At 38.7% G+C, this 26503-nt stretch overlaps 1 protein-coding gene across 5 annotated transcripts in view; it reads left to right on the top strand.

Annotated features, from left to right (window-relative positions):
• The window catches only part of ubap2b (ubiquitin associated protein 2b), a 36276-nt gene that overhangs the window by 6357 nt on the left and 3416 nt on the right, over positions 1 to 26503 (top strand). For 4 of the 5 annotated variants that reach the window (XM_067395286.1, XM_067395285.1, XM_067395287.1 and 1 more), the window contains 19 exons: positions 718 to 778; positions 910 to 986; positions 1307 to 1359; positions 1443 to 1513; positions 3831 to 4017; positions 7234 to 7438; positions 7623 to 7858; positions 8685 to 8872; positions 14975 to 15119; positions 16875 to 16914; positions 17024 to 17159; positions 17258 to 17303; positions 17469 to 17661; positions 17915 to 18006; positions 18181 to 18231; positions 18932 to 19007; positions 19119 to 19472; positions 21775 to 21876; positions 25473 to 25534. In XM_067395286.1, coding sequence (XP_067251387.1) covers positions 718 to 778; positions 910 to 986; positions 1307 to 1359; positions 1443 to 1513; positions 3831 to 4017; positions 7234 to 7438; positions 7623 to 7858; positions 8685 to 8872; positions 14975 to 15119; positions 16875 to 16914; positions 17024 to 17159; positions 17258 to 17303; positions 17469 to 17661; positions 17915 to 18006; positions 18181 to 18231; positions 18932 to 19007; positions 19119 to 19472; positions 21775 to 21876; positions 25473 to 25534 — 2375 coding nt within the window. The remainder of the gene's footprint in view (positions 1 to 717; positions 779 to 909; positions 987 to 1306; positions 1360 to 1442; positions 1514 to 3830; positions 4018 to 7233; positions 7439 to 7622; positions 7859 to 8684; positions 8873 to 14974; positions 15120 to 16874; positions 16915 to 17023; positions 17160 to 17257; positions 17304 to 17468; positions 17662 to 17914; positions 18007 to 18180; positions 18232 to 18931; positions 19008 to 19118; positions 19473 to 21774; positions 21877 to 25472; positions 25535 to 26503) is intronic. The other variant, XM_067395289.1, reaches the window with a different exon arrangement.

Here is a 26503-nt window from a genome sequence, read left to right as displayed (position 1 = left end):
TGCTGATGCCTACTAGTTATTATAGTTAATAAAGTTTTAAATATGGATATTTTTCTTAGAAAAACCCATCGATTCACTTCAGAAGGCCTTTTTTAACACTCTAGAGCCGTATGGATTACCTTTATGATGGATGGATGGATGCACTTTTTGCACCCCTTCACTAACATTTTATAACTTGGAACAGCCAGGATATATTTTAATAACTCCTTGTGTTAGTCTGAAAGAAGTTAGTCATATACACCTAGGATGAGGGTGAGTAATGCATTCTGGTATCTCAGACTGGGCAGGATGGGGCCTGTTCTTGTGTTGCTATTTGTGTCACACTGAGCAATGTTTGTAGGGCACTTTATGTGACGGATGCGTTGTTTAAATCAGTTGCAACTCGAGATGGGGAAGATGAGAGAGGGAGCAAGAAAAGGACAGGAAAGAGTCATAAGAAGGGGCTGTCATGTCTCTTAAATGATTTCATTTCTTTTGCAAGGTGGTTAACTTATATCTGAATGTTTGAATGTTGAAGTCTTAAAGATACAGAGGGAAAAAAAGATTTATAAATGTACACAAGAACCAAAGACATTGTCATACTTGTTTGAAAAGACACAAGGTCAAATAAATGACAACATTGTCATTTGTGTGTGTATATAATATATAAATATAAATATATAATTTGTACTATTTTCACTTGTTCTAATTTTTATTTATACTGATGTTTCATCTCAGGTGTAGGAGGACGAGGAAGAGGCAGAGGAGCTGGAATGAGCAGGTTCTCTCAGGGAATGGGGTGAGCGTTCACACTTTTGTTTTTCAAAACAAAGAAAATCTCTGTGCCCATTTCAATGAAAAAAAAAAAAAAAAAAAAAAAGTTGGTCTTGGTCATTCTCACTCCCCTTTCGTTTACTTGTCTTTGACTAGTAGGACTTTTAACCCTGCTGACTACGCCGGCTCTGCTGAAGCAGGGGATCCTGGAAGTGAGACTACTGAAGGAGCAGGTGAGTGCAGTTTATCAACCTGGGATTCTGGACACTGTTTCTTTAATAGAGCGGAAGTTGGTTCTCTAAAGCTTTTCACGTAATCATATCTGAAGCCATTTTCAGAGTAGCATTGATGTCAGTTGAGACAGTTTTTAGTGGTATTGATTTCATACCGCATGCTCTTTATAGATGGAAAATCAGAATGCTAATCTCATATCCGATCTATACAGTGCGAGTCATCCTCAAACCAAAAAGCAATTTATTTTTTAAATGAACAAGCAATAAACAGGGTTTCTGAGGTTTTAGTTAAACATTCTCTAACTCAGGTGTTCTTTCAGGAGCCTGGAAGGACAGTCTGGAAGATTGGGCAGCCGAAGACTGGAACGAAGATGTGAGTAGTCGCATGTTAAAATAAAATTGGAAAAACTTGATCAAGAGATGTCAATGTGTAATGCTCACTTCTCCATTTAACAGCTATCTGAGACCAAAGTGTTCACTGCTTCCTATGCTCTTGGCTCCAAGAACCACATGCAGCCTGGACAGGGGTGAGTGCTTCAGCACTTTCCAGCACAGCTCAGATGTATAGAGACCTAGGAGTGTCACTTAAAAATTAAAGTAAAAATATAAATAATAAATAACTTTAAAAATAATAATAAATATATTGATTCAATTTCAAAATTTGTTTTAAAAATCCCTTTTCAAATTGACAAATAGACATGTTCGTTTTAGTTGTGCTTTGTGCGTGACAGTGCGGATGAATGTGGTTCCTTCTCATAACTGAAAGAGAGATTATCCTGCTGGTCATAACATTCTCTACTAGGCTTAAGAGATATAACCAGTTTAGATGGAAAGGATCTCAAGACTAGCTGAAGATGTTATTTTAGCTGTACACATTAGAGACATGTGCTTCCTTTAATAAATTCCAGCACATCTCTGTAACAACCCATAATGAAATGACCTTTCATAGTAGATAATGCTTTATAATGAACTGTTAGAGAGCTACATATGTTCAATAAAATACATTACTCACCTGTTGAGTAATAAAAAGGCCATCTCCGTGTCACATTTCAAATCCCTTAGTTCTCGCCATCTCCAAAAAGCAAAGGCAATGTTGATTCTCGTTTTATTACGAGATCTGTCGCATTCTATTTTTGCCAGAAGACTCTGTTCTGTTTGGCTTGTTTTTTTGTTTTTTTTAAATGGGTGATTCCTCAGAGGTTTAAGATTTAGCATGCTCCATGTCAACCTTTCTCGCTTGTTTTGACAACTAACAAGTCTACACCATACCTGTGTCAAAGTAGCCGGAGCAACTTTTCTCTATTACACAATTTCATGTGAAAACCATCCCGCTAGGTCTAAAATATAAACGCTTATAATAGGATTACCATAGTGAATCAGGGTTAGACAAAAAGTTTTGGAAAATGGATATATGGTGTACTTTCAAAATGCATGTTAAATTATATTAACTCATCACATAAACAACTTTCATTTAATTAAATTGCTTTCTTTTGTCATTTACCAAATGCTTTTATTAATCCATTTGTCAATTAAGTTGCCAATGGGCAGTTCACACCTGGGAGCAGCCAATGTGTATAGTGGCATTTTTTTAAAACTACTCGCAAATTGATAAAGAAAAGCAATATGTACATTTTGAAGTGCATGTAAAAATCAAATCAAGTAAGCTTATTATACAGTAGTCAACATTTGAAGTGGATCAAAAAAGTTAATCAAAGTTGTCCTAAGAAGGTTTTAGGACAACTTTGAAAGGTGTTGGTCCACTTAAAATGTTGACTACTGTATTTAACTGCACTTTTAATTAATTGAACAATGCATCTATTTGTCAGTTTGAAACGTTTTTTTTTTTCTCGTTTTTTTTAAAATACACATTTTGAAGTTATATTGATAGTAGTTTTATTTATTTTTAAAAAGCACACCTAAAGTTACAATGGAATTACTTACTCTGTCAGTTACATTAGTCATTACAGGGCTCACGCTAAGGATTTTTTTCTACTGTTTCAGGCCAGTGGTTCAAATTTTTACTTGCCCTGCCAAAATTTTCATTTGCCCCACAACAAAAAGTTAATAAAGTAACAGAACCTACTAGACTGTCACGCATTACATGCGTGAACTCGGTGTGTGTTTTTTTGTTTAGTTTTTGTAAAGTGAGAGACATACTCGATAATTTCAGACCATTAAATCAGCAATTATGATATCATAGACAATATATAACACACACCCTACAGCACTGGCCCGATCGGGCAAGTGACAGTTCAGTCTACTGTCCCGAGCGTCGTTCACACTGGCCGCGGGTCATCGGGCAGTCCTTATTGTCAAGCCCTGCATTACCTATATAACTTGTTTGCACTCTTGTTGGCTCAGCACCTTTTTATATAAATTTGGTTTGAAGAGTTGTAAGTAACTGATGAAACATCTCCTGACCAAAGATGCTGACTATTTGATTTGCCTTGACCACTAAATGGTAAAGAGCCTGGTTTGGCTAGTGCTTAAACGTCTCTATTAAATATTCAACAAGCAGTTAAGAAGAGCAAGTTTAGACATATCTGTCTACCTGTGTGCTTTAAAATATTTGGCAAGCATTCAGGTATGATTCCCCACCCAGTTTTGTGAATTTACGACTTTTAAGTTTTGCAATTGAAGTAAAAAAAAAACTGAGCAAGCAGTGACCCAGATGAGCAGGCTTATATAAATGCAGTCCTCACCAATATCCTCTCTTCCTGTGTTGTGGAAGCATCAGATGCAATAGGGCAGAACCACAGAAAAACAAATCTGTAATGTTTTGCATCACAGAGGCAATGGCCTTTTTTGTAGTTTTGTAGCTGAATGTTTGTCTCTGCTCCTCAGGATAGATCTCAGCTCTCTGTTGCCTAAGGTGGCTGAGGGCGACTCTGAGCTGGTTGGATTGGAGCCATCATCCCCTGATACTCTCACCCAGAGCCTGGTGTTCACCAACTCCCAGCAGCACACCACGCGAGCGCACACACATAGCTACGCTTCTGCTGCTGCTGGCACTTATGCACATGCTGCATCGGTGAGAACACAGACACGCATACAGGCACTGAGACACCCCAGATTTATGAGGGCACTCTGGCTATTTTCGTAATTATTCACACAATATACACTACCATTCAAAAGTGTGGGCTCGGTCAGATTTTAAAAAGAACAAGAAATGATACTTTTAGTTTTAAGGATTTACATTAAAATGCACTGAATTAATTAAAAGTGACAGTAAAGTGACAGTTTACGAAAACGTTTGCTTGACATTTTTTTTATTCAAAGAATCCTGAAGAAAAATGCATCAGTTTCTACAAAAGTCTTATGTAGCACAACTGTTTTCAACATGTATAAGAAATCATTCTTGAGCACCAAATTAGCATATTAGAATGATTTATGAAGGATCATGTGATGCTGAAGACTGGATCCCGGTCGAAGACTGCTGAACAGTGCCATCACAGCAATAAATGACATTTTAAAATAAATTTTACTGTATTTTTGATCAAATAGATTTAGTGAGCATAAGTGAATTCTTTTGAAAACGGTTTAATCATTAGTTCTATATGATGTTGCAAGTTGCAAAAATAGATAGGAAATTATATAAAATCTTATTTCAAACACTTAATATACAATGTTGGCAGATAAATCCCAATAAATTACAAAAATTTCTGATGACTGATATGGTGCCAGTATAGCCTGACGTGGTCATACTCAATTCTAGTCAGAATATGAGTCTGATACTGCTCCATTGGGCTTTGATTATGGCGGCGTATTTCAACCGATCCAGGAAAGACCTCAATTGGATAGACCTACAACCAATCAGAGCTACAGAGTAAGTGACGTATGTTGAGCGACGCATAGTTGTCAACAGAACTCTTCTTAGCGACCATCGGGGCCAGCTGATAAATCAAACTTTTGCCAAATCCCGTAGGAAGGACGGCAAAGACATCTTTCCCATCGACAAATGCCTTGATCGCGGTCCTCTGTTCCTCTTTTAAAATTAATGCGCTGTCGATATCTTCTATAACGGACGCGATGGCGGAATCTACACATCTCAGTTCTTCAACAGCCATCATTGTTGTAAACTAATTGACCTTTTGCAAAGACTCGTCCCCCTTAGTTACTGTTGCTTTGTCCGACAACACACAGAGTGGAAAATACATTGCGGAGCAAAGAAGAAACTGACAACACATTGACAGACGAGACAGAGCAGGTTACTTATTATATTAAACAAAGTCCCAGCTTTCAAACTGTGTAGTTATTAAAAAATTCAAACAATAAAAACCGTTTTGTGGCTCTTTAACACTAGAAGTCCCAGAGAGCAGCCATTTGGCTTTTCTACCTATAAAACCCGCAGGACAGCCGATGGGCTGGAAGTCTTTAGGCTAATATCCTTAATCAGCTGTGAACAGTTGCTTTTGTTATGTAAACAATGTGGGGCCATGCTGAGCCACTTCAAGGAAACTTGTGTTTCACTTTGCCATCTTAGGGAGAAATCAACACACATGTTTTTTTACTTTGTTGCTGAGATCTATTGATAAAAATAGTACACAATAAAATAAAGAAACCAACCATTTGTACACATATTTACAAATAATATTAAAAAGTGAGTGAGTACATTCCAGAAATCACTCACAATCCTGGCACTGCCTGGCAATATATTATAAATACATTTTGTATATATTCATTATATATTAATCTTATATTTGAAATACATCATAAGTCCATTTTTAAAAGTGTTTGAAAGATGGTTTCAAGTGTACTACAAGTGGTAACTTAAAACATTTTTCTATACAGAGATAGTATGTTAAAAGCACATTTTAGTTCAAATTCATGGTGTCTCAAAATAGCTTAGTTGAGTACACTTAGATGTTCTTAAGATTATCTTAAGAAGTACTAAAGAAGAGCTTTTAGTATATTAAGTACAAAATAAGTGCACAGAAATAGAGCACTGGACATTATGGAAGTGTAAAAGTGTACTAAAATAAAGTGTATTTTACGGCACTTTTTTCACCTGGGTAGACACTCCAACACTTTCCGTTTGCATTAAGATTATTTTTATTACCACACTGGCAGATCATTTTACTTAAGTAAAATGCACTTAATTTAGATCCCCCCAGGAAACAAGACTAAATATCATATATAATTTTCTCATATAGAAAATCCATCTTGATTTAAGATTTTTTTTTTAATTTACTTAAAATAGGATAAAAAAAATACTTAGTATGAAAAGCATTTTTGCAGTGTGAATGAGTGAGTTAACTTTTTAAACATCACTTGCACTCCCTCATTTCAGGGTTAACATACTCAGAGTTTTCACTTAACCTCCTTTCTGAAACCGGCCCATGGTCAATCAAGTTCTCTGCTTTTAGCAGCCCTCCCTCCCCCACACATACAAACAAGCCACCAGCAACCATTCACACACACACCCCCAACCCCCCTGCAGATTGCTCAGGTAATGACCATATTTACACATGAATTGATGCTAATGATAGCCAAAAGACTAGCCAGTTAGCATCCACTTGGCTAAAGGAGGGTTACAAATCTCTGGGACTTCTAGTGTGTTGTGACCATGATCGTGACAGATTGCTGTAGCGCCTCAGCTCAAGAGGCTCGTGAACCGATCATCTCTTCCTACTAGTCCATTTATAGCATCAAATAAACATGAATGAACATGAGAATGAATGTTGTTTCAAACGTGGAAAGACGTCAATATGCACAATTTTTCAAGTTTAACTCCACCGATGTTAATCTTCTAACTCCTGACTGCTTTGTTGGACAAAATGGCGGATGCGGCATTCTGATTGGTTAGATCGCTTGTCAATCAAACCCCCCAAGCGCTCTTTGATGACGTGGGTGGTTACGTAACCGCAGATAGCCTGTCCATCATCGATTAAAGCCCGCCCTGGCAATTTGATTGGCTCGGCCTTCTGGGAGCCGAGCATAATAACTCCACAATGGATCGAGTCCAGACCGAACTTCCCGTCCAAAAAATGTTGTGGACGGGGTTCGGGCTGGCACCCAGGCTGGTGCCAGTATATAGTGTGCACAATTACATAGCATTTTCTTTACAATTTTTGTAAGAAGCAATAAGAAATGTCTTAAAGGTCCAGTGCTTTGGTACAAAGACGACATTTAAAAGTCTCATTAGTAGTAAAACAATACATTAAATGGCATAGTTTTTGCTTTTGTATCAAAATTGGTATCGATAATTGTGAAATTATAATGACAATACTTTCTTCTTTCCTTCTAGACCATGCCGGGATCCAGGCTTCCCCACAATGATGTACAGAAAACAGAGCCAATCTGCACACCCCGAATCACCCCTCTGTCCAATCAGTTTTCAGGGGCCCTGAGCAATGGCACTGCATCTGTTGAATCCACTGCTCCGATGCTTATTGAATCCACAACTATGACCCTGAATGAACCCAAGGAGACCCCTGTTACAACAGCTCACTGTGAGTATTATGCATTTACTGTTTATACAATGTAATCGCTGATTACACGTGCAAATGAATGCCATTACCGTTGCAGTCGATATAATTTTACTCATCCTTAACACACTCTAATATTTATAAATATTCTCTATGAAAGATTGAAGAAAAAAAGACTGACATTATGGAATACATCTTTTGTTTTTAGTGGACCTAAAGGCCCAACCCGACCCATCCCCCATCCTCAGCCATCTTACCCAGCATCAAAATGCAGCACTCCAGTCGGACCTGCCGGCTCAGGCCCGAGACACCGTCCCAATTCCACCATATGATGCGCCTTCTCCTACACTGAAACCCATCTGTGAACCTGTCGTCATCACTGCAGAGCCGTCACAACCTAGAAACATCAGACCACAGAGACGGAGAGTGCCCCCTCCATCTAAGGTAACAAAAGTACACCTGTAGCCCCTTTTTATTAGGGGCTTTCAAATCAGGTAGTTCTAGGAACTAGCCACAAGGGTGGCTCCCCGAGAACTAATAGTTTCCCTAGGGCCGTTTACCTGGTTGCATTCGCACCACCAGTAGGAACTATGAAGTGACGTAAGCTGAGCTTGTTGTGACTTATTTTGACGGCGCTGAGAACGCCAGAGCCTGAGCACACAGAGCTCAAATTCTGTCTTCATTAGATTACGATCTGTTAACAGTCCTTTCTAATATGTTAGAACTGTTATTCAAAGATGGATAGATATAACCGTTATACAAAGAAAGAAAGAAAGAAAGAATACTTATATGAAAAGTATTAGTGTTTGCCGTGTGGTTGATGTCCTGTGTCACTAGCTGAGCAGAAACGCATAATTCATGTTTTTATTGGTCCTTTTAAAGTATTTGGATTTTTTTTTCCTTAACTCAAGAGGTTTTCCATGTTTGTAGAGTTAGTTTGTTGAGTAAATATATAGGCTATAAACTGTTTACATGGCTTTTTTTTTTTTTTTTTGAAAAAGGTGGGTACCGGTGTTTAATACGGGTTCGGCCATTCAGCTTACACTTACATCACTGGTAGTTCCTGTAGTGCTTTAGTGTGAACCCAACAAAATCTGGGTATTTCTGCCAATAGTTCTAGGAACTATGAAAAGGTGCGAAAAGACCCTATTGTGCATGTGCCTTGTAACAATTTGGTAGCCATTGAAGTATTTAATGAAGTTACCTCATTCATATAGTCTAATGGCTTTTCGTGTTTCATCAACAGTACATTTTTGTGTTTGATTGCCAGATCCCCTCTTCAGCAGTAGAGATGCCAGGCTCTGCTGATGTGTCTGGGCTGAACGTGCAGTTTGGTGCACTGGATTTTGGGTCCGAATCCACTGTGGAGAATCTCGACCAATCAGAAAGTAGCTGTCAGGAACCTGCGGCCGCTCCTCAAACCCAGTGCAACCTGTACTCAAAGCCCACCACCATCAGGTCTGTCTGACCACCTGTGATGCTTTCTTGTTTAGCATGTTTGCAAAATCTTAATGGGATGGCATGTTATTACGGGATAAGCGCATCCACAAAGGTGTTACTTTTAAAAGTAACTAACTTTCCTCAACACTGGTTATCGGCTTTCAAATATAAAGAGCAAATATCCTATTGTATTAGGGCTGGGCGATATATCGCATGCGATTGTCACGCGCATTTCGTCAGTAAAGCCGGTTTCCTTGACTGCCCGCTAAATCACCATCACCTGCTTTCAAATGGAGCAGCATTTAATAGACCGAGCCGTAGATCACTGATAAGCCACGCAATATCGCGTTCATTATCGAATGCGATTTATCTGCGATATGAACGCGATATTGCGTGGCTTTTCAGTGATCTACAGCTCTGTCTATTAAATGCCACTCCATTTGAAAGCAGGTGATGGCGATTTAGCGGCAGTCAGGGAACCGGCTTTACTGACGAAATGCGCGTGACAATCGCATGCGATATATCGCCCAGCCCTATATTGTATCATACAAAAATTTAATATCAGTACATCCCTAGTTTTCACATTCCACTCTACAACTCAAAAATGGCTTTTTCAAATATATACACTTGGAAGAGCATCTTCAAAAACTGATGTTTTCATAGGACAAAAATGGTGTCTCAGTGTGGACGGAATAGAGCTTAGATCGGGCCCAACAAATCAAGCCCGACCCTACCCGAGCCCGAGCGCGTTGTGTCCGAGCCCGGCCCGGCCCGACACGTCCACTGTAATTATGAGCCCGAGCCCGATTTAAACCCGACCATTTTTAATATGTGGGCCGTTATAACCAGGGGCGGCGCCAGATTTTTTTTTTAACGCAGGTGCTGCTGTGCCAGATCATTTAGGCTACAGGGGGGAGCTGCGCAGTTATATAAATTATATAAATACTATTAATAAATGAGCAAAAATTGGCCACTCAATATTAAATATTAAATTATTTTAATTATCATAATTAAAGTTTTGATTTTATTAAATTGAACAAGCTCAACATTCAGCATTCAATCAAATATTCTTAAAGATTAATTATTATTAATAATGTTACTTCAACATATTGTTATTTCAACATAATATGTGTGTGAGCAACAAGCAAGATGTGCATTTGTAAATTCGGTGACAGCGTGTGTTACCAGTTTCAAAAGGTGTGTGACCGCGGCGCGCCGGCGCCTCCATGTCATAATTACATTGTCTGCTATATTGCTTTTTATGTATTAAATCCAGTTAATTGGATGATGGAAAATGTATTAAAATTAAGATACAATTTATACTAAACGAAATTCACTTTAAAGAAAATATTGGCTAAAACACGTAGACTAAAGACTCTCTTTTTGTACAAATTGCAGCACATTCATTTAATTCTGAATTTTGCACATGTAAGTTGAAAAGCATTTGTTTGTGCATAGTAAACATCTCTGTAACATTTATCAAGTTCATAATTGTGCGTGCATCTATTAATTATTATCTTAATGAATAATACAAGGAAGAAGCATGTAAACTGCGTTGTTTGTTTATTAAAACTAGTTTAAAATGTTTCCATACCTCCGATTTTCCTCCAGACTTGCTCAAAGTTAATTCTCCTGTTTTAATTTTTTTCTTTGCTTCTTCAAGCTCCATGTTGTACTTAAGCCTGGTTTACACTGTATGGCTCCGACAAGGTTTTGTTCCGTCTTCTGCGGGGTGTCAACTCACACCAGAAGCATTTCAGAAGCGAAGCGGCTGGATTCGCGAGACCACTAGATTTGCCTGGCCAACATTGTTTTCGTTAAATTTTTCATGTTTTTAATGGCTAAATGGTTATATTTTGTCCGGTTTGATTGTGTTTGCTATGCCATACTTTATTTTGCTGTAGCCATACAGATGAAGTTAACACACTTAAAATTCCAGTTATGGACAACAAAAACAAAGAAATTTCAAGTTTTTCAACTTCGAATCTCTTGTCTTCAGTTTCTGTCATTGTAGTGATGTGAAATATCAGCAGGAGTTTACAGGATTATTTTGACTTTATTTTGTATTTGAGCTGCGCGTCAAAAATAGGCGAGGCGCCTATCTTTAGCGAAGCGGCGCAGTGAGCCCCTTCTGGGACGCTTCTCAAACGCACCGCAGCGCGGCTGGTGTAAACACGAGCATTGACTAGAGTAGCCGCGAATCAGCTCCGGTAGCCGCGTCGCAGCCGTAACGTTCCGCACACGCGTGCAGTGTAAACGAGGCTTTAAGCTACTGAATAGTAGGCTACAGCACGCACAGCAGGTGTGATGCGTCACGCGTGCGAGACTGCGAGTGGACGAGACGCTGCGCATATGACACGTGACGTGCTTTATCAAGGGCCCGGCCCGACCCGGCCCGGCCCGGCCCGGCCCGAGGACGTTGGCGGGAAATATCGGCCCGGCCCGGCCCGGCCCGCGGGTCGGGTCGGGCCGAGTCCGGGCTCGGGCAGAGAATCTAAGCTCTAGGACGGAAGACCAAAATATAGGGAAGATGTTTCCAAATATATCTGGGTTAGTGTAGACGTAGCCCCAAACACAAGACTTTCATTCATCTTTGAAACAAATGATGAAATTTCATGAAACCTGAGAGATTTCTGTCCCATTCAACCAGTACTCTTCAAGATGGTTCAAAAGTTTATAAATCCATATTAATCAAGCTGTTTAATCAGTCTTCTTAAGAGACACAATTTCTTTTTATGATGAACCGATTTAATTTAGGCTTTTAATCCCATATAAACTTTGTTCAACTCCCCTACACGGAGCTCATCAAATATGGTAAATAAGTTTTCAATGTTTGTTTGACGTGTGAGAACCAATGAGGTTTGTTCTCGCATGTCAGGTAAGTATGGTTGAGCTTCCGTTGACCATATTTGACATGCTCTATGTATGTGCGATGATCAGTGTTAGTATGCAGCTTTTCAGGAGATTCGGATTAAACTGTTCAGTTCATATGGATTATAGTGTCTTTATGAACTTTTTGAAGAATCAGGGTATCTTCCTTTCATTCATTTTTTAATTTAATATTGAAATCAGAAAAACGAGAGAACCACACTGTAACGTAGTTCGTAGATATGGGAAGGAGGCAGGAACCGGCGAACATTCAACAAAAGTTTAATTCAAAATAAACAAATACAAAATTAAAGTAAAAATAATAAAACATAAAATAAAATCCAGGCCTGGTCCTCTCTCGTCCTTCACTGACGTCGCTCCTCTCATGTTAGACGAGAGAAAGGAGACGGAAGCAAGGGGAGTGACAGGACGAGAGAAGGAAAAAGAGAAAGAAAAAAAAATCTTGGTCCGGTTCCCAGACACACTGCCGCTCGGTCCTCAGCCTGCCAAGAGGCTCTTCCTCGCGGTGCCATGCGGTGGCACTGAACGCACGGTGGACGGCCCGATCCTCGACCGCCTCCTGACGGCCGGCCATGGCTCCTCCGGCTGAGGGCAGCCGGCAGCGAGTCCCCCGTCCCCTGCTCCTCCCCTTAATGGCAGATGGCAGCAGGCTCCGGCCCACGGCGGATGGCGGCGGCGACTCCGCTCCCTCCTGGACGGCAGCCACCCCACCTCGTCCCAGGAGCACGGCATCCGGGTCTCCGTCCCACCTTTCACTAGGCTCCAGCACCACTGCCTCGGGCAGCCTCTTGCGGTCTTCCCACTCCTGCGCTGCCCGAACTCCGCAGCACCGCGATCCCCCTCAGCAGCAAGGGCTCTCTGACAGCATGTCCCTCTTTCCTCCCGGGTTTCGGCACCGATGTTACACAGTTCGTAAATGTGGGAAGGAGGCGGGAACCGGCGAACGTTCAACAAAAGTTTTAATTCAAAACAAAGAACAAAACTAAAGTAATGCCGTTTGTTCCACACAAACATAATAAAACATAAAATAAAGTCCAGGCCTGGTCCTCTCTCGTCCTTCACGGTCGTCGCTCCTCCTTTTATGCCTCCGGAGCTCCTCCGTGAGAGACTCAAGGCCGGTGCGCCTCCCAGGTGTAGCTCACTAACTCTCGCACCACCGCCCTCGCGCCGTTCCCTCACGGCTCTCGCCCGTCCTGGTCGCCACACACACTTTTTCGTTTTTTTAAAAAGAAAACAAAACACAATTGGCTTTTTTTTTTTTTTTTTTTTTTATGGGGTTGGAAATGAATAATCAGTTTGAATATTCAATCTCTACATGTGGGCAGGAATGAAATGTTTCATTTCTGCTGATTGGTCAACCAGACGTCCAACCATGTTGTCATCAGTTGTTCATCGGTTCCACTCAACAGAATAATAGTCCCTCGCTGCTACAGCTGTACAGATTCTTAATGCATTTTATTCTACATTTCATCTCTTTCTCACAAATATTAATTTACTTTGCAGCTGCACACAACTACCCCCAGCCTACAACTTTGGTCCAATGCCCGTTTTATATAACTGACCAACTATAAAAATGTGTGGCAAAGCTACTTGACGCACTGGGCGGTGCGTAGCGAATGTACAATACATTGAAGCGAAGCCCAAATCAGTAGCCTATCGATTTGAGTGTAAATATGCAGAAGTCACAAATTGTTTAAACTGTCACAAATTAACTTTACCCTGAGGGCCAATTGATTTACAGGGGATTTGTTTTTTGCCTTTTTATATAGGATTTTTTCCTAAACATTAAAGATGGCATACCTGCATATTTAATAAGATAAGCTCTTAAAGCAGAACTAAGCAAGATTCGCGAAGCTCCCCCTTCAGTGAATGACACTGTCATAAATACTCCAAGCGCAGCTCTGGACTACGACTACAACACTCGCCAGCGCAGTAGTTTTGCAAATACAGTACAAGAAAGAGGATTTGCAAATACAGTACACTCGAAATTGTCTTATAAAGACATAATATATACATTGTTTTTGAATTACCGTAAAGCATTTTGTCACTCTCGCGTGAACGTGAACATGAGGTGAGATTGTTTCGGGTCGGTGCAGCTCAAGTTGCAAGTGCTGTATTCTGGCGTAGACGTGCCAGAGGGGGTTAGTGCTCGCCTCAAACACACCACTACAAATCAATTAACCATCGTAAGGACTTAAACTATTTATGAAGGTAAAAAAATTTACTTAGTTCTGCTTTAAATTTAAACAATTAAATTAGTATAATATGACGCTGAAGGTTGTTACCAATTAAAGCAGAATAAACCAAAGGCTTTGCATTGCAGATTGCAGAAGTGGCAAAAAAGCAGTGTCTGTTTAATGAGATGTTAGATAATGACAGTAGAGGGGCAGTAAATGTGTAGCAATTACAATTGCGTAATGCAAGATTAATGTTTTAAATACCATTTTGAATACAGAAATATTAAATGAATGACAAAATGAAAGAATATTTGGATTATGACATGTCGCCAGTAGGTGGCAGCAAGTCATTGTGTTAATGAATGAGTCATTTATTCAAACGATTCGTTCAAAACGCTGATTCATTCAGGAATAAATGTCAAGTGGATCTCTATAATCTTTTGGGCCATTGTATCACTCGTTCAACTGATGACAACATGCTTTGACGTCTGGTTGACCAATCAGCGGAAATAGGCGTTTCATTCCCGCCCACATGTAGAGATTGAATATTCAAGCTGATTATTCGTTTCCAACCCCAGAACGAAAAAATTAAAAATCAAGCCAATTTTTTTTTTCTTTTCGTTTTCTTTTAAAAAATTAAAAACAAAGTTCTGGGTATTTTTTTTTTTTTTTTTTTTTTTTTTTTTTCTAATATTAAATAAAAAAAAAAACAATGAATGGAAGATACCCTGATTTTGAAGCTTAAATGTTTTGGTGGAATGGACTTCTAGTGGAGTGACATCTCTCAGGTTTCATTAAAAATATCTTTGTTTTGAAATGTTTTGAAGATAAACAGAAGCAATAGGTTTGGAATGACGTGAGGGTGTGTAATGAGAATTTTCATCTTTTGGTGAACACGACCTTTAACGCTATCTGTAAGCAATTCTACCATATTTAGAAAATGTTTGACTATGGAAATCAGCATTGCCACAAAGTCAGTTAAAGCCCAGAACATTCCATAAACAAGTGACTTTAATGCAGTTCTAATCAAGTCATCTTTTCTTTTTCCTTTTAGTGAGTCTCTAGGTGGCTTGCCTCCAGCAGTAATGGAGTCCAGTTACCCATCTGCCTCTCTGGGTTTACCGAGCACTACTGCTCCTTCTGTTTTGGCTCCCCCCTCAGCCAACAGAGTGGAGTCATCTGCCACCACCCCTCTCAGTGTATGACCAAAACTCTTTCAATCTTTTCACATTTTAGGTGCCGTCACATTTACTGGTCCACTAAGGCTGCATTTACACTGCATGGTTCAAGTGATCCAATTACGAATGAAAAAATCTGATATGAATTGGAGATAAATCTATATGAATCGGATACGTGCATTTGCGCCTGCCGTGTAATCGGACAGATCAGATATTCCCCCCTCAATGCGAGTCGTACGTCATGGAAAAAGTGACTTTTTTTTTTAAACATTTTGCAGTACAGATATACAGTAGTCAGCATTTGAAGTGGATCAAAAATGTTCATCAAAGTTGTCTTAAGAACGAAGTTGTTCTAAGAAGAAGGTTTTGGGACAACTTTGAAAGGTTTTAATCCGCTTCACATGTTGTACTGTATTTATAACAAATGAAACACATCTAGTTGACTAGCAGAGTATTAATTTCCTTCATTTGTGTTAAAGGAACACTCCACTTTTTTCCAACTCCCCGAGAGGTTAACGGTTGAGTTTTACCGTTTTCGAATCCATTCAGCCAATCTCCGGGTCTGGTATCACTTTTAGCATAGCTTAGCATAGTTCGTTGAATCTGATTAGATGGTTAGTATCTCTCTCAAAAATAAGTTTCGATTATTTTCCTATTTAAAACTTGACTCTTCTGTAGTTACATCATGTACTAAGACTGACGGAAAATGACAAGTTATAGCCGATATGGCTAAGAGCCGATATGGCTAAGAGCCGATATGGCTAAGAGCCGATATGGCTAAGAGCCGATATGGCTAAGAGCCGATATGGCTAAGAGCCGATATGGCTAAGAGCCGATATGGCTAAGAGCCGATATGGCTAAGAGCCGATATGGCTAAGAACTATACCCTAATTCTCAGTGCCTGTGACCCCCTGCTTGCACAGGGAGTGTGCCTTGCAACCGTGGAGACATTTGTGAGAGACTCTGCGTAATATCATTGCACCTGCGGCACCCATGGCACGGCAGCAAAGTTTCGTTTATTATTACGCTGGAATGAGAGTATAGTTCTTAGCCATATCGGCCTAGCAACTTTTCATTTTCTGTCAGTCCAAGTACACGATGTAACTACAGAAGAGTCATGAAAAGTTTTAAATAGGAAAAATATCGCAACTCTTTGGTCATTTTTAAACGAGATGCTAACTGTCTAATCAGATTTCAATAATGCTAAATATGCTAAAAGTGCTACCGCCAGACCCGGAGATTGGCTGAATGGATTTGAAAATGGTAAAACTCAACTGTTTAACTCTAGGAGAGTTGGAAAATGAGCCTATTCTCAAAAAAAAAAAGAAAAAAGTGAAGTGTTCCTTTTAAATAAAAGGCGATTTGGCACTGGAATGTATTGCTTTTGAAATCATGCTGAGTGCTCATTGTCCTTATACAGTCATCAAAAAACATCTTAAAGTCATGAAATGCTTTAGATTTAGAACATTTTAGATGTTTTATTTTAATTTTCACACAATGGAAGTCAATAGGATCCAGTGTTTGGTTACCAGCATTTATAAGAATAGCATCATTTATGTTACGCTAAAGGAAGTCATACAGGTTTGTAACATGAGGTTAAGTAAATGATGACCGAGACTTTCAATACTTTGTGCCACACTTCACTTATTGTATGATTTACCTTTTATTTTTAATTTATTAATGCTAATTCCTTTGTTTTTCTCTTGTATGCTGGTCTCAAGTAACTGAAATGTTAGTTTAACTAATAGCTGAATCTGTTTATCGGTTTTCCCACAGAATGGATTCAGTGAAATAAGGACATCTAGTGCACAGGAAGGTAATGGAGTTCTGTATTAGAAGACTTTCCATTTTTACCTGTACTTTCTTTGCTACGTGAATTTGTAGCATAGACCACAATTCACATTTTTGTCCTGATATATCTGCAGCTGTTCCATCCAGCACCCCTCAGCCTGTATCCACAGCCCTGCCCACTGAGAATGGCTTGTCATCTTCATCACTCTCATCTTCCTCTTCTTCAACAGCACCACCTGCCCTCAGCACAGCTCTTTCTTCACTTAGCAGGTACTACCACTCCATTAGAATTTCAGTCTTATTAAATATTCATGAAAGGAAATCAATCTCCTTATCTCATGGTTGCTTGTTCTCTGTCACGTGAGCAGCGTTAACTCTCCTGGATCTTCTGCACCCACCAGCTCTTCTCTGAGCGTAAGTGTCTTTTGAGGCTCCTCCCATTTCCACTTTTTTTTTTTTTCAGTTTCCTTCCTGTATTTCGCTCTTTACCTGAGCTTCTGTTTGTCCTGATTTCAGCAGTAAGCTTCTCTTCTCATGATATTTGATCAATGTTAAATAAATTTGAAATGTTTCCTTTAGACCCAGATGGGTGCTGACGTGAATGTGAGCCTGTCCACATACTCTGGCTCTGTGTCGAGCGTGTCCAGCTCGGCGGTCAACTCGAACGGCCTGAGCGCAGGAACCCAGAACCTAACCGCTAATGGCCCATCCGCTCCCTCTGCTGTTCGTTCTGCTCCGCTGCAGACCACCATCACACCCTCGAACACCTCTGGTCAGTAACACAAAAACATTTACTGCATATGACTATAGTGTTGCAGCAAAGTTGGCAGTATTTTTATGATTTGCTGTTGACCAACTCCTTTATTTTTTTATATATATATATATATATTAGTAAATGTATAGATTTTTCAGCATATAGATCAGCATTTCAAGTCAGTCTGTAAATGGTGTGTGGTTGGTGTAATATTTGAATGGTACGTTTTAACTGAGAATCTTGTTTCCACATGTTTTCTCAACATCTTCAGGTAAGGCGCCTCCTAACCTGGCTCAAGGAGTACCGCCGCTGCTGGCCAGTCAGTACATCATGGGTCCTGGTGGCCTACTTCCAGCTTACCCGGTTAGTGTATGGCTGATCTGCTCTGATAGAGGAAGCAAAAAATAAATAAATAAATAAATAAATAAAATACACACACACACATTTTATTATGATGTTTATCTTTGTTGAAGTATTCTTGTCTGCATCACATTGATGGTATTGATCTGTGTCTTCTGTATTTTCTCATCCCTAAAGCCAATCTATGGATATGAAGATCTACAAATGATGCAGTCCCGCCTGCCCATGGTAACAATTTCATAGTCAACTGTTTGTCACAACACTTAACTCTTGTCAATGCTCCTTTTTCGTCTATTTTTAGGCAAACTTCTTTTAATAAACTCTAGTCAGTAGGGCTGCATTTGGGGAAAAAAAAAAAAAAAAAAATATATATATATATATATATATATATATATAATATATATTTTTTTTTTTTTTTTTATGTTCCTGGTTTACTAAATTATTTTGAATGCGTGCCCACTTTTTTTACTTTCACTTTTGAATTAATATGTTTAGGCTCATAATTTGCACGCATCAGGGAGCCGTTATCTATATGCGGGGTTTTGAAATTGCTTTTGAATGTGTACTCGAGCTTCACTTTTGCTTTTGAATTTGCAATGACTCGTACTCTGTGTACAGGGAGCAGCGGTACTGACATTTTCCAAGATATTTGTCAATGACAAAAGGATTGGTTTATAATTGTAGTTTCTGTTGTCCTAACTAAATGGTTTTTATTTGTGAAAAAAAAAAACAGAAAAGCAAAACGGTGGGGATGTGCCGAGGTGGCCAAGTAATGTAATCCGTGTACAGCCGAACATTGTGTAACACCGACTACCACAGCAAACCTACTCATGACCCCTTTAAGTAAAATTATAAAATGACTAAACGGTGGCAATTTGACTTGTCCTTTAAGATTTTTATTTCTCATAGATTGTTTTCTCGATTGTAGGATTATTATGGCATGACTTTCCCTGGTACAGCGCTAGCTGGCAGAGATGGAGGATTAGCAAGCAATCCTTACTCGGGTAAGCAGCCATTGTCTTTGTTTTACTCTTTTACGGATAGGACTACGAGTTGTTGCATTCCAGTACTTGGTAAGTCTAAAAGACTTTTCTGTCTTGCTCTTGCTCATACAGGTGAACCTACCAAATTTGGCCGCAGTGACTCAAACTCCCCAGCCCCTGCCACCAGTCTCTCATCTGTGCCACCCTCACAGTCTCAACAGAGTGCTGTTCCCCCTCAAAATCAAGGACCGCAGAACCCAGGTCAAGCCCAGCAGGGTCAGACCCAGGCCTTCCTCAACCCCCCTCTGCCTCCAGGTTATGGCTACACCAGCTTGCCCTACTACCCTGGGATGCCGGGAGTGCCCAGTGCCTTCCAGTATGGCCCCACTGTCTTCATGCCCCCAGCGTCCACAAAGCAACATAGTATGGGCCCCTCCAGCCAGTACCAGCACCAGGCTGGATACAGCCAGCACACATATGGTCCAGGTAACTGTTACAGGCTACTTAATTGTCATTTTAACCCTGTAAAGCCTGGCACTTGAAATAAGAAAAGGCTAATTTTTGAAATAAAAATGTATTGACCCTTATGACAAAATGTTTAAAAAAATCTTAAGTTAGCATATGTGGTTTTTTTTTGGTTTTTTTTCTCCATGTTGAGTATCATATTTGATACACATCAGGCTTTTGTGGCTCATGATGTATGATATAGAAGTAGGGCTGTCACAATTTCTCAGTTAAATTCGAGTGCACGATTTAAAAAAGAATCCTAAATTGCTATTTACCCTTGTCGATTAACTGGCAAAATACTGGAAGTTGCGCATTCCATGGGGAAAAATCCATAAAACGGATTATTAGAGCGTTTAAGGCTGTACGATATATATTAAAGGCTGTGATTCAATTAAATACATGCACTGCGGGTTTCAAAGTGAACTTGGTCTCTTGATGTGCTGTTTGGGTTTTTAGTGAAGTGCATTTGGGAAATGCATGACGCGCTTTGCGTTTCATAGCGAATTGTTGCACTTATCATTTTTAGGCACGGTTCGTTTAGCCAGCTCTGGCCCTCTTGGAAGAGGTGGGCCAGAGCGCGGTTCGCATGCAGTGTGATCGCTAACCATGCATGAGCACGGAACAGTTACTACTTTTGTGTGCGCTACTGTCATTACGATGGCAAACATAATTATTACTACTCTGATAGTACACTTATCAATTCATGCAATTAATTTGAGTATTTGGGTTTATAGCGGGTATAGATCTAAACTTATTGATGAACAGGAATTGTAGTTTGCAAATAAAGCTGCAAATTCCTCCATTAATGTCAGCTGCCGTAATAATCCTCTGATATGTGCAAGTGAAACTCACTGCGTGGCGTAAATGATAAATATATTAAGCAGTATCTTAGAGAGAGTGCATTTCTTCCTGTTTTCTTCCATTCAAAAAGTTGCAGCGTATATGACTTAAGCGCGCTCTGGCCCGGAACATTAAGGGCAATGTGAGTCCGGGCCAGCGGGGGAGGGGGGCCAAGCGTTCTCGGGCTCAGTTCAAGGCAACCGTGCCGTGTGAGTACACCCTAAATATGTAAATTGCTGTTAATTGCTGCGACTTCAAAATAAAAGTTTAAACCCTTGCCCTGAGTTTGCATGTTTTGATGTCCACATGTTCATTCAAGAAATTGCAGTGGCTGTAGCGTTTCTATTGGTAAAATATTAAAGATTAAGTGGACATTTGAATTAAATGTTTGGCAAATATTGAACAAGGATTTGATCATGCTGTAAAGTGTAACAATCACCAGTCCGTTGGTTCTCTGCAGGCAGTTGTTGTAACATAATGTACACAAGTTCATTGTTTATAATTATGTATATTACTTTGTGTATTTTATTAGTGTTGTTCAATAAAACCATGTGATTACTTGCTTTTGATACTATATTTTAACTTATTATTATTATTATATTATCTCAATGTCATATATGTATTTAAAGTCATTTTAAAGGCTGTTGTCCATTTAGGTCTATTTCTATTACCACCCAATTTCTTTTTATCAGATTACTCGATTAATCATTAAAATAATCGACCGACAATCAGCAAAATAATCGTTAGTGACAGCCCTATATAAGGATATGGAGTTAATACTGAAGGAGGGGAAAAACAATTTTATTCAGAGGCCTCAAACTGACCATAAATACACAATTTGGTGCAGTTGCTGATATTTAGATGACTTATAAGTAAGAGAGCTTACTTTTTGACAATTTAAACTTATTCTGATAACTGTATAGTAGACTACTTGCATAAAATGCATACAAGTATTAGTTGTCACACTGTATTTCTCCAAAATATGTCTTAGTAAAATATTTAAATGCTTAGATTTATGATCAGATCTCGTTATTGTGGGGGGCAAATACATACAATTAAATGCAATACAATGATGATTGATCGATGTGTATACAAACATTCAAGTATCAATTTTGATGCAATTTTTTTTTTTTTTTTTGAAAAATCATGTTAAAATTTATGTATTATCAAATAACGTTGCCTCAGTCTAGTAAGAGTTTATCTTGAAATATTGCTAACAATATAAAAGTTGTTCTTATGTTTAGTTTTATAAAAATCAATAAAGATTTCAGAGCAAAAAGACACGTGTACCACGACCTGAAGGTGAACATTTTTACAATTACACTAAAAGGCCTTTTATTTGCTAAAACCCCCCAAAAAGTAGTGCTTTTGAGAGTCCAAATGTTAATCTTTGGCTGGAAAATGCACTACTTTGTTTTGAAATCTCTTATTTTCTCCTAAGCTTTTGATGAGTTGTCCCAGGCTCATGCTGGAGGAGATTATGGGAAAGGAGGATATGGAGGAAGCTCCCAGGCCAAAGGTGTCGGCAACAGCGCGGGAAAAGGTAGATCTTGCTCTCACAATATATGCACAGATGTAGTTTGTTCTATGGCTGCACCTAACGGTTATTTTGATAATAAATTATTTCTTTTAATTGGATGAGAAAATCCAAAAATTATTGAAAAATAATTGATTAAAAAGCATGACGGATGAATAAATAAAATTTTATCTATGTTGGTCAGCAGTTCCCAATTCCAGTCCTCACACCACCCCGCTCTGCGCAGTTTTTTTTTTTTTTATGTATCTTATCTAACGCTCATTAGAAGACTGCTCCGTGAACTCTGGTGCATTCCTATTGACAGGGTCCCTACTAAGTGTCCCTGTGAGGGTTGGTTTGATGCCATAATATACTTCTGTAAATAAATATTATACAAATTACCATACTTTCATTTAATATACATGTGTATAACACATCCATATAAATATTAATTATAATTTTCACTCTAATCTGTCAAATTCAGAAGACTTAAACTGAATGATAAATGTTTGTTGCGATGTTTAATATGAAGATAAATGTAATTTGCCAATGTCTTTTTATCTGTTTAACCCTTAATCGTGATGGTTGACATGTCAACTGTCGCATTTCAAGCACTTTACACCTGCAAAAAGCAGCATACGAACATGCATGATTTGGATTGGAATCTCCCTTAAAATGGTGTAATACCTTAAGTCTACTTCGTATTTCACTTATGATGAGGGCTGAAGCGACGCGTCGACGTAATCGATTTATGTTGATTATAAGTCGATTTGCTTGGTAAGGTTCGATGCGTCACATTGTTTACGTTCATCCTTGTTGTTTCACACAAAACAAAATTTACTAGAGGCGATGCTAATGGCTAGTAGCTTAATAAAGTTCAAACCTTTTTTTTTTTTTTTTTTTTTTTTTTTTTTTTTTTTTGAGCGAATGACAACTGTATTCATATAACTGAACACCAGCACAAGTGCACATTTTCAGGACTTGCGTTCTCGACAAACCTGCACTGAATGATGGAGCCGCACTGGACAACTAGTTGTGTATAACGTGAGAGCCACACTGAACTGATAATCGTCACGAGGTGTTTAGTTTACTCACAGCAACGGAGAAATGATTCGTGTTCATCCGAAGATCCACCGGAGCGGCTGTGGGTTCGAGCTGCGAGATGCGTGGTTCAAACAAACTCTGAAGTCATTGTTGGTTCTTTAAAATATATGATGGATAAAGTGGCGCCTCAATTTATTTATTTAATGCGCTGTGAATTACAATTAAACCGGTGTTATGGACATCGCCATCTTTGATAGTATTGCTATGGCTACCTTAATGCAGTCATGAGCTGTTCAGCTGTTTGTTCATAAATATATATTCAAGCAGATACTTGAAACTGCTGAATGAAGAAAACATTTCAAAACTTACTTTTTTACATTGTACAACAGCATTTTTCAGTGTTGGTACATAAAGACACCTAATACAAAATGGGAGCAAAAAATATATAGATTAATCGAAAAAAATTGATTAATCGATCATTAAAATAATTGTTTGCTAAAGCCCTACTTGCAGTAGTACGCAATAGTAACTGCAGAGCCGCAGCGCTGGTGAATAAAAAGGGCAGGTGACCATCTAACGCGTTTACATAAAAGCAGTGGAACTTATGATAGGACCAAAGCAAACTTGCATCACATTCTGACCCTGTACATGCTCATACCAGTAATCTTCATGTGTTGTTCACACACAGCCTCATTCCGGTAATGTTACAACTTATACTGGTAAATTGCCAGAACCGATTTACTGGTATTTTTAAATGGCCCGGACCCACTTTTATATTAAGTAGCCTTAACTACTATGTACTTACATTCAAATTAATAATTTGATACAGTGCACTTATTGTGTACAAACATGTTTTTACATTGTAGTAATATTTTAAAAACACCTGCATGTAATTACATCTGTAATTAATTTCTGTAATTACATTTATAATTACACCGTTTACCCATCCCTTATCCCTTAACCCACCCTTAAACCTACCCATACCACCAAACCTGTCCCTAACCTTACCTGTACCCCACCTCAATAGCAGCAAATGTGATTGCAATACAATATGAACCCAGTAAGTACATTGTACTTATTATTTTGATGTAAGTACGTAGTAGTTAAGGCCACTTAATATAAAGTGGGACCAATGGTCCTTTATTTACACATGATCTGTTAATTTATCTGTAAAGTTTATGTGTGAAAGGGGCTAATGATACAAATGTAAAATGTAAGTTATGCGCTGAGAAGAGCGCATCTCAGACGTTGTTGATTTTCATTATCGATTTTGATTATTTCTTGCAGTCTTAGTTGATTCAATAGAATGTACTATAGAGTGCTGTATGAATGAGTTCTAAAACATGGAAATTAACATTTTTGCACTTTCAGTTCCAACATTCCGAAGTTGAAGTTTTTTTTTAATGGTTTTTGGTTAAATGCTTGACATAAGTTCTGTGGTTAACACAAGCTCACAAGATATTTCATGTTTTATTCAACAACATAAGATACATCAGCAATACCCACTTGTAATGGTAAATGGTCATGCAGAGGCTTTGTCGAGGACATTAAACGTCATCACGCCATGCAGTAAGATATATCGCACCTATTAAAACTGTTCAAACTCAAGCTTTCCAAATTTTCTATTTTAAATGAATATTGAAAGATGTCAGTAGTGTAGTGGTGGTGACACTGAAGTGATATGATCGTGATGTAGTTTTTAAAGGTGCTAAAGAGGATGTTTTGTTTTATACATTTTTGCAATATTACTTGAAACTGTCTTTACTAACTGATAAAAGACTATTTATGAGGTGCACTGAAAGTAATAATATTAATATACATCATCTGTGTACGAGGTAGGGCCTTCACATCAGCAATCATCGCGTAAACGATTGGCCCTCTGGCTTGTCAATCATTGCCGTGACGTTCCTTGTGAGACGAGCACGGCTGCGTGCTCCAGTAACTTTCCACACTCCACAGGCGCCACCTGCAATGTTTTTGTCAGGAGACGGGAGTAACAACTGCAGATTGAGTTACCTGCGGTGAGTCCGACATAATGAATCCACTAATACAACAGAGCGAATGCCGGTGGTAAACACTCGTGTTCCAATACTCGTGCACAAGTTTTGTGAGGCGTTCCCTTAAAATGAGCTGAGGAGGGGGGCTGTTCTTACGCATGCGCTCATTTCAAAAACTCACTAACAGTCTTTGCTTTCTCAGTCGACGAAAAGATCTTCTTTATCACCTTTAACTGAATTAACTTTAGCTTTTTACTCCTGGTGATTGTATTTAAGCTTAAAAAAAATACAAATATTTTGTTAATTTGTGAAGATTATCAACAAAACGTGAAAGAATCATTAACTTTTGTTGGTCACAGAGCTTATTTCCTGCAATAATCCATAAGACAATATAATAGCCCTGTTGACTTTGTGTACCAGAGTGAATCAAACTTCTGGGTTGGCCTAGAAAAAAATCACTGCAGCACTCTATAAATCTTACTAAACAGACTGTAACAACGACACAGAGCTTGCAGATGTATTGAATAAATGGTCATATGTGGTGATGATGATTTCATTCACTTATTTCGAACCTTTTTTTAGCACCAGGACTGTCTGGATCTGCGAGTTCAGAGCTCACTGGAACAGTCTACAGCAAGACTCAGGTGAGGTTCACATTTTTGCTTGGAAAAACAACTGAAGTAGCCATATTTATACATAAAAAAAACACAAAAAAATACTTAAGTATAATATATATAATATATAAATAATATATAATATATATGTTAGTCAAGGCTTCTTGCACCAAAACAGTCATAATGAAGTAGTGCGACAAACCAGTGTGTCTGATTACAATAAGTTAAAATAACAAATAGTAGTTTACAACATTAATAATAATATTTTAATAATATAATTGTTTGTCTATTATGCTGCTTAATGTAAAACTAAAACAACTTGAAGCTGCTCTGGAAGCCTTGCACATTCAAGGTAAAATTAGACACATCCACTAAAAATAGTGGATTAGACTGTCTTTTGATAATGTTGTATCGTTAAGACTTCTGTCTATAATGACCTTGCTTAAGATTGGCTGACTACTACGCATGTGAGGTTCATAACACATGGTCGCTTTCATGTGCACATAATTGTAATGTCAACCAAAGTCGATTTAAAGTTGCAGTAAGTGATTTCTGAGAAAAGCTGAGACAAATTTGTGAATATTTGTTCCATGTCTGTTCTGTGTATGCTGAAAAAAAAAAAGTGTTTTCTACATAATCCTGGCTATGTAAATAAGAGAAAATAGGACCGATCCACAGGGCGCCAACCCTCTTGTAGCCAATCGGCAATAGGAGGCATATCCACTCATGATGGGGGAGGAGAGAGCAAGCGGGACATTTGTAGAAAGGGAGATGACTGAGATATTACCAGAGGAAAAGCTCAAGGGAATATAATTTGGAAAAAGAAGGGTTAGGATAAGTAAGAGCTGATATCCACCTTGATATTGGAGAAGCTTTCCAGTGCTGGAGAAATGGGAAGACCTGAAAACATGCTGAGGTTGCTTTGTTTCTGCTTGATACTGAGTAACATTGGTTTTGCTGTTTGACAGGACCAAGATATGCTGCTGCTGTTGTTGAATC

This window comes from Chanodichthys erythropterus, chromosome 9 (genome assembly GCF_024489055.1).
Source record: "Chanodichthys erythropterus isolate Z2021 chromosome 9, ASM2448905v1, whole genome shotgun sequence".
NCBI classification, from domain to species: Eukaryota; Metazoa; Chordata; class Actinopteri; order Cypriniformes; family Xenocyprididae; genus Chanodichthys; species Chanodichthys erythropterus.
Note: the sequence above shows the minus strand (reverse complement) of the source record. Positions and strands in the feature narration are given on the sequence as shown.